This window comes from Peromyscus leucopus, chromosome 5 (genome assembly GCF_004664715.2).
Source record: "Peromyscus leucopus breed LL Stock chromosome 5, UCI_PerLeu_2.1, whole genome shotgun sequence".
Lineage (NCBI taxonomy): Eukaryota > Metazoa > Chordata > Mammalia > Rodentia > Cricetidae > Peromyscus > Peromyscus leucopus.
Window position 1 is genome coordinate 128,783,027 of NC_051067.1, and position 16,274 is coordinate 128,799,300.

At 46.9% G+C, this 16,274-nt stretch overlaps 1 protein-coding gene across 1 annotated transcript in view; it reads right to left on the reverse strand.

Moving 5' to 3' along the window:
* The window catches only part of Pcnx2 (pecanex 2), a 154,992-nt gene that overhangs the window by 42,539 nt on the left and 96,179 nt on the right, over positions 1-16,274 (reverse strand). Inside the window, exons 22-23 of the mRNA XM_028889810.1 lie at positions 10,097-10,205; positions 5,535-5,664 (exon numbers count right to left, since the gene is read on the reverse strand). Coding sequence (XP_028745643.1) covers positions 5,535-5,664; positions 10,097-10,205 — 239 coding nt within the window. The remainder of the gene's footprint in view (positions 1-5,534; positions 5,665-10,096; positions 10,206-16,274) is intronic.

Sequence of the window (16,274 nt, forward strand, 5' to 3'; positions counted from 1 at the left end):
CACTTTGCTCACTCAGACACAGACCTGGGATTCCAGGCAAAAAGAATCCAGGGCCTGGAAAGAGATGAACAAACATTTCACCAGAGCAGAGAAACAATTTCCCTCAATTCTAGTTTGGGTCAAACTGGAATTATTTACAAGATCATGAGTGGGGGATTATAGGGGCGTGGGTGACTCAAAGGCAGCTGCCATCATCACCCCAATATGAGTAATGACCTATGAAAGCTGCATCCCTGGATCCAATGTGTAGGCAGCTCCACCGAAGAGTCTCCTCTCCTCAGCAATTATTCCTTGTAGCACCTTGGCAGAGGCCTCATGAGTCTTGTGTGTTTTGTGACTGTTCAGACACCTGAGGCTGTGGTGGGCACTTCATTTCAACTGGTTCTAGTCTTGTGGTAGCAGAGGACTGCCGCCAGCGTTGGGTTTGCACCCCATCCAGTCAAATCAGTGGGAGAGGGAGGCTGCCACGTGCTGGTTACCTTTGTTCAGTGCTGAGTCAAAACACCCGACCAAAGCAACTTCTGGAAGGAGGGGCGTATTTCAACTCACAGTTTGAGGGTGTGGCCCATCACGGTGGGGAAGGCATGGCCGCAGGAGCGTGAGGCTGCTGGTCACACTACATCCCAGTGAGGAAGCAGAGAGAGATGGATGATGGTGCTCAGCACATCTCCACTTTCTATTCAGTCCAAGACTCCAGCTCATCAGAGGACACTGCCCCTGCTTAGAGTGGATCTTCCCACTTCTGCTAACCCACTCTAGAAGCTCCGTCTCAGACACACCCAGAGGTGTGTTTCCATGGTGATTCTAAATCTCGTCAAGTTGACTATGAAGTGTAACCATCACACCCCCTTCCATCAAGGACCCTATATCCCACAGTTCTGATGTACCCTCCGACTGGGACCTCTGGACTCCAGATCTCACATCCTTCTTCACACTGCACTGGCTCTGCTGTCCATTCTCACCACCTGCCTCTTACCTGGCTGTGGCCTGATGCCAGCTTAGCAGTGTGACCAAAACATGCACCCACCCTGTAGATTTGTCCCACATGTCATGACATTAAGCTGAGGTTTGTTGAGTTCCCTTTGACCCCTACTCCATGTTAACACATCTGTTCAGGCTTCGTCCAGTCTTGCCTGGTGTCTGTTAAGTCTCGCCTTATGCTCCTGTGGAAGCTCAGCCATATTGGTCTTTAAATAGTCTCTGCTGCCAGGCAGCCCTTGCATCCTGTCTTAACCAGTTCACCCTGCTGTCACGACGCCTCCTTGACTCAACTGCTCACAAAGACCAGGAACTTACTGTTCACGGCACTAGAGTCTGCAGGTCTGAGGCCAAGGTACCAGTGTGAACGGGTTCTGGGAGAGGCCTCTTCTGGACCACAGATGGCCAAGTTCCCACTGTGTCCTCACACTGCAGAAAGGGACCCAGAGAGCTCTCCTGTCTCATTAAAGAAGACACAGATCTATTCACAAGGGTTTACCTAATGACCTGCCAAAGGTCCTGCCTCCTCCTGCCATAGTATGAAGTGAGAGGGCAGGATTTGAACAAATGGATGTTGAGGATGGAGACACAAACTGAAACCCTCAAAGCAGCGTGTATGGATTTTCGTATTACTCAAGCCCCATAAATCCACACATTCCACAGAACTCTGGGTACCTTCCCAGGAGGATGAAGGAGCTTTGCATCCCTTCCCCATTCACAGATGTGTGCAGTTATTTGGCACGCTGGAGCAGGAAGGAATGGGTGGGAATAGGAATCTCCTCCAATCACCCATTTAAGGAAAACTACATCAGGATTTCTTAGCGTGATCCCTTTTCAAAACCCTCAGATGTCATTCAGTGTTTCTGAGGGTCTTCAGGACCACATCCCTGCTTGTGTTCCCCTCTTCTTGATAGTGGAGCTGCTGAGAACCTAGGTAGGGGACACAAGGAAGATTTGGGCATTCCTTTTGGGAATGGGGACAAATGAAGTTGCAAGCTGATGACTCATTGGGACCTTGCCCCGTGGTCTCTCACTGTGCTCTCCAGTAAGCTGAAGACAGGCTCTATGTTTTCACGCTCTTACAGGAATCACGGGGTTGACAGCTCAGCATAGGTACTGTCAGGAGGATCTGGGGCAAGTCACCCAGCACCAGCCTCTCTGAGGATCTCAAGAAGCTCAGAGGCAACGTCTGCCCGGAGCTCTCCTGCTGCTGGAGGAGTCTGCAGGATGGCTTCAGATTCCCCTGAAGGGAGGCAATCAGACAGGGTAGGCTCGTGGCCTCTCCTTCCAGATATGCCTCCTGTGACCAAGGCTGCCTGGGACGAATACTTTCACTGGAAACTGCTGGGTGATGAGTGTGTGCATGTTCAAACGTGTGTGTGTGTGTGTGTGTGTGTGTGTGTGTGTGTGTGTGTGTGTGTGTGGTGTGCTCACATGCTCTCTCTGTTTTAAGTGCATGTGTAGATTCTATATATGTGTGTGTTTCTGTGTGTTCTCTCTGTATGTGTATGCATGTATGCATATGTTCTCTCTGTGTGCTCTGTGTGTTCTCTCTGTATGCATGTGTTTATGTGTGTGCTCAGAGTATGTGTATATTCTATATGTGTGTGTCCTCTGAGTCTATACTACATTTGTGTGTGCATGGTTCATATATATGTGGTTGTGGTTGTATGTTCTAGGTATATTCTCTGTGTGTGTGTGTGTGTGTGTGTGAGAGAGAGAGAGAGAGAGAGAGAGAGAGAGACAGAGACAGAGACAGAGAGACAGAGACAGAGACAGAGACAGAGACAGAGACAGAAGGGCGAGAGGCTTTGGAACATAATGGCAAGTGTTCAGGGACCAGAAGAAGGGCAGATTTGGGCAAATATTCTTGCCTGCTCACTTGTTCTTGGACCTCATGGAAGCCATGTATTTTGCCAGGGTCTTGTTGGTCTGCTGTATGGGATGAGGAAAACAGGACTGCACAGAGTGGCTGCCGAGGCTGAAATGACTCCCTTAGACATGAGAAGTGGATCAGTGAACATGAAAGCTGAGGACTTCAGTCACTGCCTCTGCTGCCGTTCTGGTCCCACTTCCCCTGTACCTGTGATTACCAGTGATGGATCTGGGGCTGGCTCTCCCAAGTCCAGCAAAGCTGTCACAGCAATGGGACACCTCATCACACAGCTTCATGACTTGCGCCTCAGCAATAATGACAACCAAGCAGGAAAAGTGTCATCATTTGTCCAAGAACCTTGTGGACAGATTCACTGAAATTACAGAGTAATGGAACTGGAGGCTGGAGTGAGTAAGTCCCTCCCTGAATCCCCTTAAAGGGACATAAATGAACAAACGTACTACCCTTCCCAAAGCTGCCTGCTTTGAACTTCAGAGAAGAATCAAGGCTTGGTGGCCTGCACATGCAGTTCTAATACTTGGGGAGCCTGGGGCAGGAGGATCATGTTAGAACCCAGGGTGGGCTAAGACACTATCTCAAAAATGAACAGAGAAGAAAGGAAGGAAGGAAGGAAGGAAGGAAGGAAGGAAGGAAGGCAGGCAAGGCTAAGTTTTCCTCAGCTCCACCTGAACCTAAACTTCTGGGAAGTGTGTGCTCGGTCTGGTAAGCACCTTTCATCTCAGCCCTGAGTGGGAATGGGACCCCTCTGCAGAGCGGCCATCCTAGCCTGCCTGAGGATCACACTAGCTTGGATTCACATGGTGCTTAATGTGTGCTGAGAGACTAATTTGTTTTCTCCTTGCTTGAGTCGATGAGATAGGTCTCACTGTCACCTGCATCTTACAGACAGGGAGAAGAGGCCTGAGACTGCCAATGTGGAAGCAAGGCTGTGCTTTGATCCGCATACCCCACTGCCTGCACCAGGACACACGCTTACGCTCCAATAAATTGCTTCACAGTGGGAACTGAAAGCCGTGGTCTCCTACCTCCAGGCCAGCCTCTGAGCCACAAAAGGCACAAGATTAAGTACCAAAGTTCTGCTGAGTGTAAGCCCAGCACGGAGGAGCAAGGCCTCTGCCTAGGGAAGGGACTTGGCTCAAGGCTCTCCTCTCCCAACAGACCTCGACCCTCCTGGACAATTTATTAAGAGGTCTTTGAAATCCCACAGCAGGGACTAGGGATTTAGGCAGTCAATAGAGTATTTTCCTAGTATGCATAAGGTCCTGGCTCCGATTTTACACACTATTTAAAGAGGGTGCAAGCCTGTAATCGCAGCAGCAGCAGGGCAGAGAGAGACTGGGATAATCAGAAGTTCAAGGCCATCCTTAGCTACATAAGGATTTTGAGACCAGCCCAGGAACACATTAGACTCAGTCTCAAAAAAAAAAAGAAAAAGAAAAAAGAAAAAAGGACTCTCAGTAAGCCATTGTGTCTGTATTGATTTTGCCATTATAGTGAAGAGTGATAGAGTGGACTCAGTGTGTTGTGGGCTCTGGGTTCCATTACCATTACCAGAAAATAACAACAACAAAATACTCTATTCTACTACTACTTCCTGGGGAAATTGGTGGCTGGTCCAAATAGTCAAGGAAAAAGTGAATAAATGTGTTCTACAGATTCAGTGATGCACGCATCTACACAGAGCTGTGGTGAGTGGATTTGGTGTATGCATCATGTAGCTGAGTTTCCAATGTTCACAGGAGCATCATGACAAAGAAATCCCAGCACATCAAAGAACATGGGCCATGACTTGCCCATCACATCCTTTAGGTTAACAGCTAAGAATTTTGGCTACTTAACTCTTTCCCTTCATAGCTAGAGAACCCTAATTCATTCTGTAATTCACCCTGCACCAGCAGCAGGTGACTGAGCCATACTGCACCAATAGCAGATCACTGATTCACACTGTACCAGCACTAGAACTCTGATTCACACTGCACCAGCAGAAAACTCTGATTCACACTACACCAGCAGCAGATCACTGATTCACACTGCACCAGCAGTAGAATTCTGATTCACACTACACCAGCAGCAGATCACTGATTCACACTACACCAGCAGTAGAATTCTGATTCACACTACACCAGCAGCAGATCACTGATTCACACTACACCAGCAGCAGATCACTGATTCACACTGCACCAGCAGCAGATCACTGATTCACACTGCACCAGCAGCAGATCACTAATTCACACTGTACCAGCAGAACTCTGATTCACACTACACCAGCAGCAGATCACTGATTCACACTACACCAGCAGTAGAATTCTGATTCACACTACACCAGCAGCAGATCACTGATTCACACTGCACCAGCAGCAGATCACTGATTCACACTACACCAGCAGTAGAACTCTGATTCACCCTGCACCAGCAGCAGATCACTGATTCACACTGCACCAGCAACAGATCACTGATTCACCCTGCACCAGCAGTAGATCACTGATTCACCACACTAGCAGCAAATCATAAATTCATACTGTGAACTGGGGGATCATGGGAACCTGGATCAGCCCCATTGTCCAGTGGATAGGAACAATCCAAAACATCCCAGAGGGGCAGAGAGTAGGTGCTGGGACACATGGAATATAGCGACTTAGCAGGGATGTTAGGTTCTTACTTATAGCTTCTCTCCCAGAACTTCACTGGTCTGACATAGGATGTGATGAATATGACGCTCCCAAGGAAAGGGCTCAGGGGCGTAGAGAAGATCGAGGTGGCGAATGCCTGGAAGAAAAGCATGGCGGAGTCTGGAAGAATGGGGTTAAGGCAGAATACATGCTGTCATCATCAGAGTTTTAAACACCATTTCCATGGGCCAGGGTTTCACACATCTGTAATCTTGGCACTAGTCAGGTAGAACAGAAGTTAAAGGTCATCCCCAGCTACAGCAAGAATTCAAGGCCAACCTGGGCTACAAGGAAACTATCAATAAAGAGTCCAACACTGACCTCCAGCTTCCACGTGTATGTGCAGATGTGCACACACACACACACACACACACACACACACACACACACACACTAAAAATAAAAAGCGGAGAACTCTAGAGGAGGAGTGGTGTAGGCCAGAGGAAGGGAATGAATGAAGAGACTCTCCATGGGACAATGAATGAAGTATTCAGCTGAACGGTGACTAGTAGCACCAATACAGACCCTGGAGTGGCTGCTAGAGCAGGGGTCAACCAAAGCCTCCTTCAGTTCCTTCCAACAGAAAGCCTACAAGGCAGATGACCAATGGTTAGAAGTACTATTAAAAGGAAATCCTCCACCAGTAATTAAACGCTTTATGAAAATTGTTAGAAGCTTAAAGGGTTGTGGCAAGTGGAAGTTGCCTTCCCACAATGCACATTTAGTAGCGGTAATGTAGGGAGGTCTGTCTAATTACGGGGAGACGATAGCTGGGCACGGTGTCTACACATGTTGAAAGGGTGTGCTTTTCTCCCCAGAGGCTGGAAGCTCAGAAGCCCGTGGAGGTGGCAAGGGAGAAAACATGCTAGAACCGGAGAAAGCAATTTATCCACCAGTGCCCTGCTGGCTGGAATGCTAATTCAGTTCCAAAATAGAGCAAATGAGTCTGTTCTCAATGTGGGTGATGAGATCATTAACGTTTGGCAATTAGCTGGGATCCAGGCTGAGACTTAGGGCCTGACACCTTTTTCTGGACCATTATGTATACCCAGCTTCTCCATCCTTCATCTCATGTGGACACTGGATGTTAAGAGTCCTGACCTTCATTGCTGAGTAAGGATCAAGAGGTCTGCAGACAAGAAGATTTGGAGGCAATGGCCAGCATAGGGGCAGTTGGAAGGCCTTGTCTCAGCAGAAGGGACTAAGTGATGTCATTAAAGGATCAGTTTCAGGGAAGAGATGGATGGAATATTCTAAAACTGGTTGTCAAATATCCTATACAATATGCATCTTTAGTGTCTCCATTTCATGTGTGCATGCCGTGTGTGTGTGTGTGTGTGTGTGTGTGTGTGTGTGTGTGTGTGTGTGTACGTACTTGGGTGCATATTCATATGAAGGTCAGAGCTCAATCTTGAGTGTCTTTCCTCAGATGCTGCCACTTTGTTTTTGGAGACAGGGTCTCCCATTGACCTAGAGCTCATGGAGTGGGCTGCTAGGCCGACTGACTAGTGAGTTCCAGGAATCTGCCTGCCTCTGCCTCTCCCATTATAAGTGCCCATCAATACATCCAGCCTTTGTTATGTGAGTTCTAGCAGCCCTAATGTCTCTATGTCTCATGAGAAGGCGTCCACAAAAGGAAGCACCGCTTTAAGCCATGCTGCATGCTGGCTTATTTGATTCTCTGGGGATTGACTGAGTAGTCGACACAGGTTCTGGTGTGAACCCAACAGACAGGCAACCAAGCCAGGGAGCCGTGAGGAATGACTTGGGTCCATGCTTACCTATTAAGCACAGATACTGATGGGAAGTTCCACCAGTCAGGAAATGCTGGGGATCTGAGCTTCCCACTTTAAACTGTCACCATGGTTCCTCACCTATGCATTTGTAAGTCATTGATGATTTTCATTGAAGAAATAAGCTTGAAATTCCAGATGAGAAACCTCAGACATACATCAGAAATAAGAGGTCACCTCAGTCTTTCACCCTATCTTTGTTTAAAGGGCTCTGTTTAGGAAAACAAAATGGCTAGCAGTTGAAGGATGGTACCAACATTTTTTATCCTCTTAGCTTATTCCGCCAAAATACCTTGAAATGATTTAGAAATATCAACATAGGTCTAAGAACAGGAATATACCATGCTATGCGAAAGTAATCATCAGTCTCACTCACCCAGCTATGAACCCTGCAAGCTACAATAATAATCCTTCTGCAGGATATGCTCATTGTTACAATAGCGGCACAAGTATTAGGGGGTTAACCAACAACTTTTAAAAGTTTACTCCATGGAATTGAATTCACATCTCATACTATTAATGAGGCCACGAACATGAGACTAAACAGACCATAGGTCCTATGGGAACACCTACTATTATTATTCTGCTAAATAAACACAGTGATATAAGTACTCCTAATGATATAGTGCTATACCTGTAGATCAGTACAAACTCAAACCCCATCAGAGAAGCTTCTTCTTGCAGCAGCTGGTAATTAACATGCAGACATACAACTGGTCAATATGCAGATTGAGAGTTTGGAGTATACAGCCCTGAGTGGGATGTCTTTATTACACTCTTCTCTCAAGACTGGGGGGGGAGGTCTATGTAGTAGAAGGGGCAGAAAGATTGTAAGAGCCAGAGGTGGTGAATGATTTAAAAAATGTTGTAATGAATTTTTAAAACTTTAAAAATCTAGAATATGTGACTGCTTAGTGATTATCACAAGTAGGTTTCTGTTCTGATCACCAGGTTGCGTAAGAAATTTCCTGTGAGGAATTCCAATTAGCCTTCTGAAATTTTCATGGGAACCAAAGCCTCATTCACAGCAGCAAACAGCACCCAGAGTGCATTGTCAGAGTTTAGTCCATGCTACCGTCACCAGAGGACACCAACAGAGCCACAGTTTCTGCATCCATCTGTACTGGTTGGTTTTACCTGTTAACTTGACACTACCTAGCATCATCTGGGAAGAGAGCCTTAAGGAGGAATTGTTCAGATCAGGGACTGTCTTGATTGTGCATTGAGGTGGGAAGGCCTGCCTCCAATATGGGTGACACCATTTCCTGGGTTGGACTGTGTAGAGAAAGCTGAGCATGCGAGAACAAGCAGGCAAGGATGCATTCCTTTCTCACTGCTCTTAGTTGTAGGTGTGATGGATTAACTGCTTGAGTTTCTGCCTTGACTTACCCTCAGTGACAATTCCACTGTAACTTAGAATGTAAGCCAAATCAACCCTTGCCTCCCTAAGTTGCTTTTGGTCACAGTGTTTGCCGTGGCAACAGAAACAAAACTGGAACACTGTCTCAAGACCACCCCTTGAATCTGACCTTGAAGTTGTGCTGAGCCCAGGAATCTATCTCTTCATCTTACAGGTTCCTCCTGGGGTTCTGACGGCAGTGGCTCTGAGCCTTGTGATCAGAAACATGGGTATAGAAAGTCTAAAATCAGTGGCACCGGAAACCTTGAGGGACGGATTTTTAGGCTGACATCAAGAAACACTGTAGTAATCTCTCTTCAAGTGTGTTCTGGTGCATTCTTTGTTGGTTTGGTCGTAGTTTTGAGACAGAGTCTGGCTATATAGCCTGACTGGCCTGGACCTATGTAGATCTGACCTACCTAACTTGTAAGCAATCTTCCTGTCTCTTCCTCCTGAATGCTAGGATTACTGGTGTGTGTCACCATGAATGGCTTTCTTTAAGCAACTTTTCTATGACTCTCTACAGTTGGGCATAAAACTTAGTTATCTGTGTCAATGTGATCATTAGAAATGGCATCTCCAACTTGCTTTGAACTGAATTAAATCAATTTAAAGCTAATTATCATTATAGAAACATATTAAAAATGTACAGAAACCAGATCTGCCTAGCGACCATGATTAATTTTTTTAGTCTCCAAAAGTATTTAGGGGTGATTCTACTTGTATCTAATTCTAGATTTCTTAATATTGATAAAGTAGATACAATAACTATATCACAATATAATAAATAAAATATTGAAGTCATTAACTCTATCTGTAACATTTAAGGGTAAATAGATATGTACAAGTTTGCATAAGTCAACCCAATTATTTAATCAGTTATTTTCATTTAAAAGGCAAACTTTCTCACTGCCCACCTGGATTTTGGAAATGGGTGGCTCAGAAAAAAATAAAAGTTGGGTCAGCAAAATGGCTTGGTGGGTAGAGGTACTTGTTCCCAAGCAGGATGATCTGAGCTCTGTTCCTGGAACCCACATGTCGGAAGGGGAGTCAATGTCTACAAATTGTTCTCTGACCTTCACACTTACACTATGGCACATGCCTCCCACTAAATAAATAAAATGTGAAAAAAAAAAGTACAAATAACCACTGAGCATGCATCAAGGAGTGGGCAGAGTCCAGAATGACACAATGTCTTTTAAGGTTAAGTGGCTTGGAGGAGACCCAGAGTGCCTCTCCTCCACCCATTAAAATGTAATCGGACAGATTTTACAATGCTGTTACTGCCAGGTCAGTGGAAAGCTCGTGCCTGAAAAATGCAAACCTCCGCTTGGCAGGTGCGGGCAAGCAGAAAGGATACGAGGGATGGCGAAGAGCTGGGCAAACACGTGAAAGGAAGAACCCCAGGCCATCTGCCAAGGGGCCACATAGGCCAGGACAAACTGCAGTTTGTGAAGCAGGTCCCCAAGCTGAAAGCAAAGAGAGAAAGGTTAGAGAAGACAGCGTCGGCCCTGGTCACCACATCAACGTCATTTAAAGGACATTGTTTTTGGGGTAGAGGCCACGAGATCACTGCTTGCTTCCACTTCACAGTGTCATCTGTCCAGCAGGCAATGTGAAACAGTGTTTGACATGGATGCTTCACAGAGGCCATAAGTCAACCAGAGAGGCTTGTCCAGTTCATCTAAGCAGATCCACATACTGGCTCAGTGTCTGCCTTTCTTAGAGCGATAATCATAGCTCGGTCTGCTGTCCTTCACAGGGCACCTTTTAGGCAGGAGATTTATGCCAAACCCAATGTCCTTGATGTTTCTCAGGTTTGGGTGTGTGTGTGTGTGCCCACATGCACACACATGCACACAGGTGCATGCGTGTGTGCATGCATGGGAAGAACAGAGGTCAAACTCTTGTGTCTTTTCTCTGGCATAGTCTTCTTTCTTTCTTTCTTTCTTTCTTTCTTTCTTTCTTTCTTTCTTTCTTTCTTTCTTTCTTCCTTCCTTCCTTCCTTCCTTCCTTCCTTCCTTCCTTCCTTTCTTTCTTTCTTTCTTTCTTTCTTTCTTTCTTTCTTTCTTTCTTATTCACTTATACATGTGTATGTATGTAGTATGTGTATTTGTGTGTGTGTGTGTCTCTACCTGAATGGGGAAGCCAGAGGTCAACCTCAGGTGTTATTCCTCTATCTGTCTGTCTTTGTATCTATCTATGTATCTATCTATCACCTATCTATCTACCTGTCTGTCTGTCTATCTACCTATCTGTCTTTCTATATGTGGTGGTGTGCACATGTGTCCAAGTGGGTATGCAAGTGGGGTTCAGGTGAGATTCAAAATCTGGACCTCATGCCTGGGTGTCAAATGCTTTATTCATTGATTCTGGGGACAAGGTGTCTCACTGACTTGGAGTCTGCCAATTCAACTGGCCTGGCTAACGAGGGAGCCCCAGGAATCCTCCTGTCTCTGTCTCCCCAGCACTGGGATTACAGACATGCACAGCCACAGTCAGCTTTGGGTGTGGGGTCTGTGCATCGAACGGAGGCTGTCACCCTTGGGTGAGAAGCAGCACTTTATCAGCTGAGCCGTCTCCCCAGCTTGCCGCTCAGATTTTTGTGTCCTCATTTCATCTATGAGGCTGCTTGTGCTTGGAGAAAATAGTCCACCTATTGAAGCCTATGTTAGAATGCTGAAGCTGGGCAGGGAAGTGGCTGCAGCAGCCACAGCCAGCACAAGGAGCACCTGATAGCCAAGGGGACATTGTGCCTGCAGGCCCTGTCAGTGGAAGGTCCCATCTTTTTATTATTACTATTATTTTACAATATTCTAAATTGCTTTCATGTGTATATGCATGTGTACACATGATGTATGGAGGGGGCATGCATGCCATGCTGTATATGTGGAGGTCAGAGAGGAGTTTTGTGGAGTCTCTTCTCTCCTTTGCTTTTACATGGGTTCTAGAGTATGAACTTGGGGTCGTCAGGCCCATGCGGCAATCAGCTCTACCCACTGAGCCACCTCACCAGCCCGGTATCCCGTCTCTTAGATTCACAGGAAGCCCAGGCTCCCTGCCCTCCATTGTCCCAGACACTGTGCGTCAGAGACAAGACACAGAACGTTCCAACCCAGTCTCCACCCCTTGGCTGCCTTCTGGGAATAGAGGATCCCCTTTTAAGTTGGGATTTCCTTTCCCCCCTACCATTAACCTAGCCAGACAGGCTCAGGTTCCCTCCATCAGACGAACCACCCCTGGACTACAAACCCACCTGCCACCCCACTGTTAGTAACTCTTGGTGCAACCGTTAAGAATTCATCTTGTGGCTTGTGTCGATGTGAAGACTGCAAACACGAACAGGGCTTTCTTAAGTGATACATATCCCTTCCCCCCCAAAGCCTGGCTGATGAAAAGTTCTGTGTTCCCAGGGTGGCTGTGTCCTGGGGGGCTCTTCAGACACCTTCCCATGAAGCTAGTAAGTAGGTCAGGCCCAGCCACGCAGTCAGACAGACCTCCCTAGGGAGGGCATAGATGCAGGCACAAAGCTCTTGCAGGCCCAACACAGCGGCCTGTGATTAAATGAATCTATTACAATTATTTTTTGCTTGGCACAGCAGTTTGTATTTACGCAGCAGCAAAACCAGTAATCAGCCATTGAAGGATTCCAAACCCAGCATTTTCTTGCTCTAATTGCGCCCGGGTCCCAGATATCTTCATTCTTCCTCACATCTCCCCATGTCTCCTTCCCCTCATGAATATCATGAAGGGTGTGGTGCCAGGTGCTGAACAGGAGTCTTGGGGGTAGCCTTGGCTGCTTTCTGTCTCTGGAGGAGCTGGGGTGCCTGGCCGTCAGCTTGTTCTAGTTCTTCCACTTACTTTTCATGGATCCCCAAGAAAGATACCACGCGTGCAGGACTTAGTGCCTGGACCGTGTGGGTTTAAGACTATAGGCTGGAGTGTTCTACACAAGTATTTCAAATCCCTGTGACCTCAAATGAGAATGGACAGGGGCATGTGGGTAGTGGGAGAAACAGAGGCATCTTATTAAGAAAAAGGGACAGAAGTACAGCAGCACCTGAGCCAGCAGACTGGGACCTTCTGGGTAATCTGTAAGGTATGAACTGTTCTCCACATGCTCTGTTCCATGTTGGCCTTGTGGGGAGGGGTTTCCAGTCTGCTGGTTTATTTTATATGTTGTGGTGTGTGTGTGTGTGTGTGTGTGTGTGTGTGTGTGTGTGTGTGAGGAGGGAGAGGGGAGAGAGAGAGAGAGAGAGAATATGGAGGTCAGAAGACAATCTTGAGCATCATTTCTCAGGTACTGTGTACTGTTTTGTTTCTCCGTTTGTTTTGAGACAAGGCCTCTCACTGGCCTGGCTCTCACCATGTAAGCTATGCTGCCTAGCCATCGAGCCCAGAGATGCCTCAGTCTCCCTAACTCTGGGATCACAAGCATGCACATCACGCCTTGCTCTTCTATGTTGTTCTGGGGACCCAGCTCAGAACCTAATGCTTGGACAGCCAACACTTCAGCTATAGAACCATCTCCCTGGCCGCCTCACTCCCCACGCAAGTCTCCTGCCCCAGGAGTGACCCCAGCTCTGAACCTACCCTTCTGCACCTATAAAACAGGGTCTCAGTGTCTACTTGAAACAACAGGCCCTGTCTTCCCAAATTACCCACATGGCTCCCCCCACCGGCCACTGTCAGGTGTGCACAGGCCACCAGTAATTTCTGTTCTCTTTTGTCCCTTTCCTGTCCTCCTCCTCCCTTCTGCTACCCTGGTTCACACCCCTGTCATGAACCATATAGCTTACCTCCAAAAAGAGACACCAAGGTATGCCTGTAAGCCCAGAACTCCAGAGGATAAGGTTCAAGGACAGCCTGAGCTACATAAGAGGTCAAAACACCACACACACACACATGCACACATGCACACACACACACACACATGCACTGCGCGCGCTTATTTTATTATTATATTATAACTTATTACTATATTATTATATTATAACTTATTATTTATAAGTTTATTAAGGCACACAATATTTTGGGGAACACACACAGGCACACACACACACATACCACCACCACCACCACTGCCACACATACACAAACATGTGACTCTTGTCAAGCTACACCTGTTTCCCAACCTTTGGCCAACATACAAATTGAGTCCTAACTCCTGCTCAGGCCTCAGTGTCCGGCTCATAATGCCTCTTCTGTTTTACTTCTAGATGCTTAGAATACATCCCTCCTCAGGCCTTTGCCCCTCCCAGCCACCATGAAGCCCTCTGCACATGCCCCAACCTCTATTTCTGCACCTTTCAAAGTTTCTGTGAACTTCACATGCCTGACATCCTTCCTCCCCCTTAAAGCTCCAGGGAAGCACCTCCACGTCCCATTCATGAAGGCTGGCTGAGCACCACTTCCATGTGCTTTCTGGAAGCTTCAGTATAATGACCTCCTTACCCACAAGCCTCTCGTCCTGGACTTACCTGGCGTCACCGCAAAATACAGGCTTAGCTGGGTAGCCTGCACTTGAACCTAGTTCTCTTGTATGCAGTTGGATGATCATAAGATCATCCGGCTCACTTTATTCTCGTGCCTCAGTTTCCCCACCTATAAGCTGAGGGGCACATACTAGCAAAGCTGTGAAGATGAGTCAAGTGTTAAGGGTGGTGCCTGGCTCATGCATAGTCCTGGGGCTATGCTATCAATCACACTATTGGCAATCAATGACCCAGGACAGTGCTTGGCAAATCAGCACTTTCATTGATTTTTTTTTGTGTGTGGTGTTATGTGCACATGTGTACACATGTGTGGAGGCCAGAGGCCAATGTCACATGTCTTCTTCAAATGCTCGATATCTTGCTAATTGAGCTAGGGTCTCTCATTGAACCTGGTGCTTGCTGACTTGGTTAGGCTGGCTGGCTGGTCAGTGAGTCCTAGGACTCTCTTCTCATCCTCTGCCCAGAGCTGCATGCCATCATACTTGGGCTTCTATCGGTTCTGGGGATCTGAACTCAGATCCCCATGCTTGTGTGGCAAGTACTTTACCAGTTGAGCCAGCTTCCCAGTCCAACAGCTGCGTTTAGAACAAAGTTTTTTTGAATGAATTATTTTGTAAAAGCCCAAACTCTTACAAAAAGGTAGTTTATCTTAAATATAAGAGTATCCACCCATCCACATGAAGTACAAGGAAATGCCATTTAGAGGTTGCCACAGAGACCTTGAACATGAACTGTGGTTCTCCATAACAAGGCTACACATTGTTGCTTGGTAGCAATTATTCAAACAGTATCACCCATGCTGAACTAATGGTTTGCAGAATTTCATGTTCAATGTGTTATGGGATGGCAGTGTTTTCTCAGGTCATGCAATCACATCCCTTTGCAAAAGTTATTCAAGACAAAATGGTTGTGATGGATGTCCCAGGGCCAATGGGATGGTGTGCAAGGACCTTTGACATCTGTGGTCTGCTTACAATCACATATTCCTAGCCACCAAGGGTTCTCCACACAAAACTTACTGTGTCTCCAAATCGGGATGGGGCAGACGGCTCCCCGAGCATTGAGGGAGTTCATTTGGGCCTCCAAGGATGACCTTAAACTTTTCAGCATCCTACCTCTATCTCCTGAGTGCTTGAATTGCAGCCTTGTGCTGCCGTGGTTGATTTAAGCAATGCTGGAGATCAAACACATGCTAGGCGAGCATACTACTGACTGAGCTACATTGTCCATCCTGTATCACATGAGATGTGTGTGTGTGTGTGTGTGTGTGTGTGTGTGTGTACAAGCATACATGTGTGTTGTCAAAGGCCAGAAATGAAAGTTAGGAGTCTTTCCTCAATTGCTCCCACCATTATAGTTTGAAGCAGGGTCTCTCACCAAGCCAAGAGCTCACCAGTTCAGCTAGGCTGGCCAATGAGCTTCATCTGTCTCTGCTTTCCCATGGCTAGGATTATATCCGATGCCAACACATCCAGATGTTTATATGGGTTCTGGGGATCCAGATTCATGTGCTCATGCTTGTATGGCAGTCATGTTATCATCTGAGCCATCTTTCTGGCCCTTAGATGAGTTCATAAAAGTCTGTCTAATGGGTGGAGGGAGCTGAAATGGCAGAGGAAAGGAGGCCATGAGGAAGACACGCCTGCCAGCACTTCTCCTAGTCTACTGCCCCCCCAATCCACACATCCACAAGATTAGGGTGCCATCACTGTGGGCTGTCCCACTCACCAGGCAGGGTGGAGCTGAAGCAACCCCATCCTGGGGACCCTAGCCTTGAACTCATTATTTCATGTTTTCACCAGCTCTGATAGACTGAGAAGACCGGGAAATAACCTCTAGAAGCACAGGGTTACAAGAAAAGATAGAATACCATGCTGACAGGACCTGGACCCTCCGTGGCCATCTGTCCCATCCCATGGCTTCCTGTTGACTGAGCTCAATGGTCTCTCCAGCCACATCTCTATTTCCTTCATCCCCATAAAGTCTGAAGGATAAGGGTCAACTCACTTATTATAATCATATGTTCCTACATCATGGTTTGAA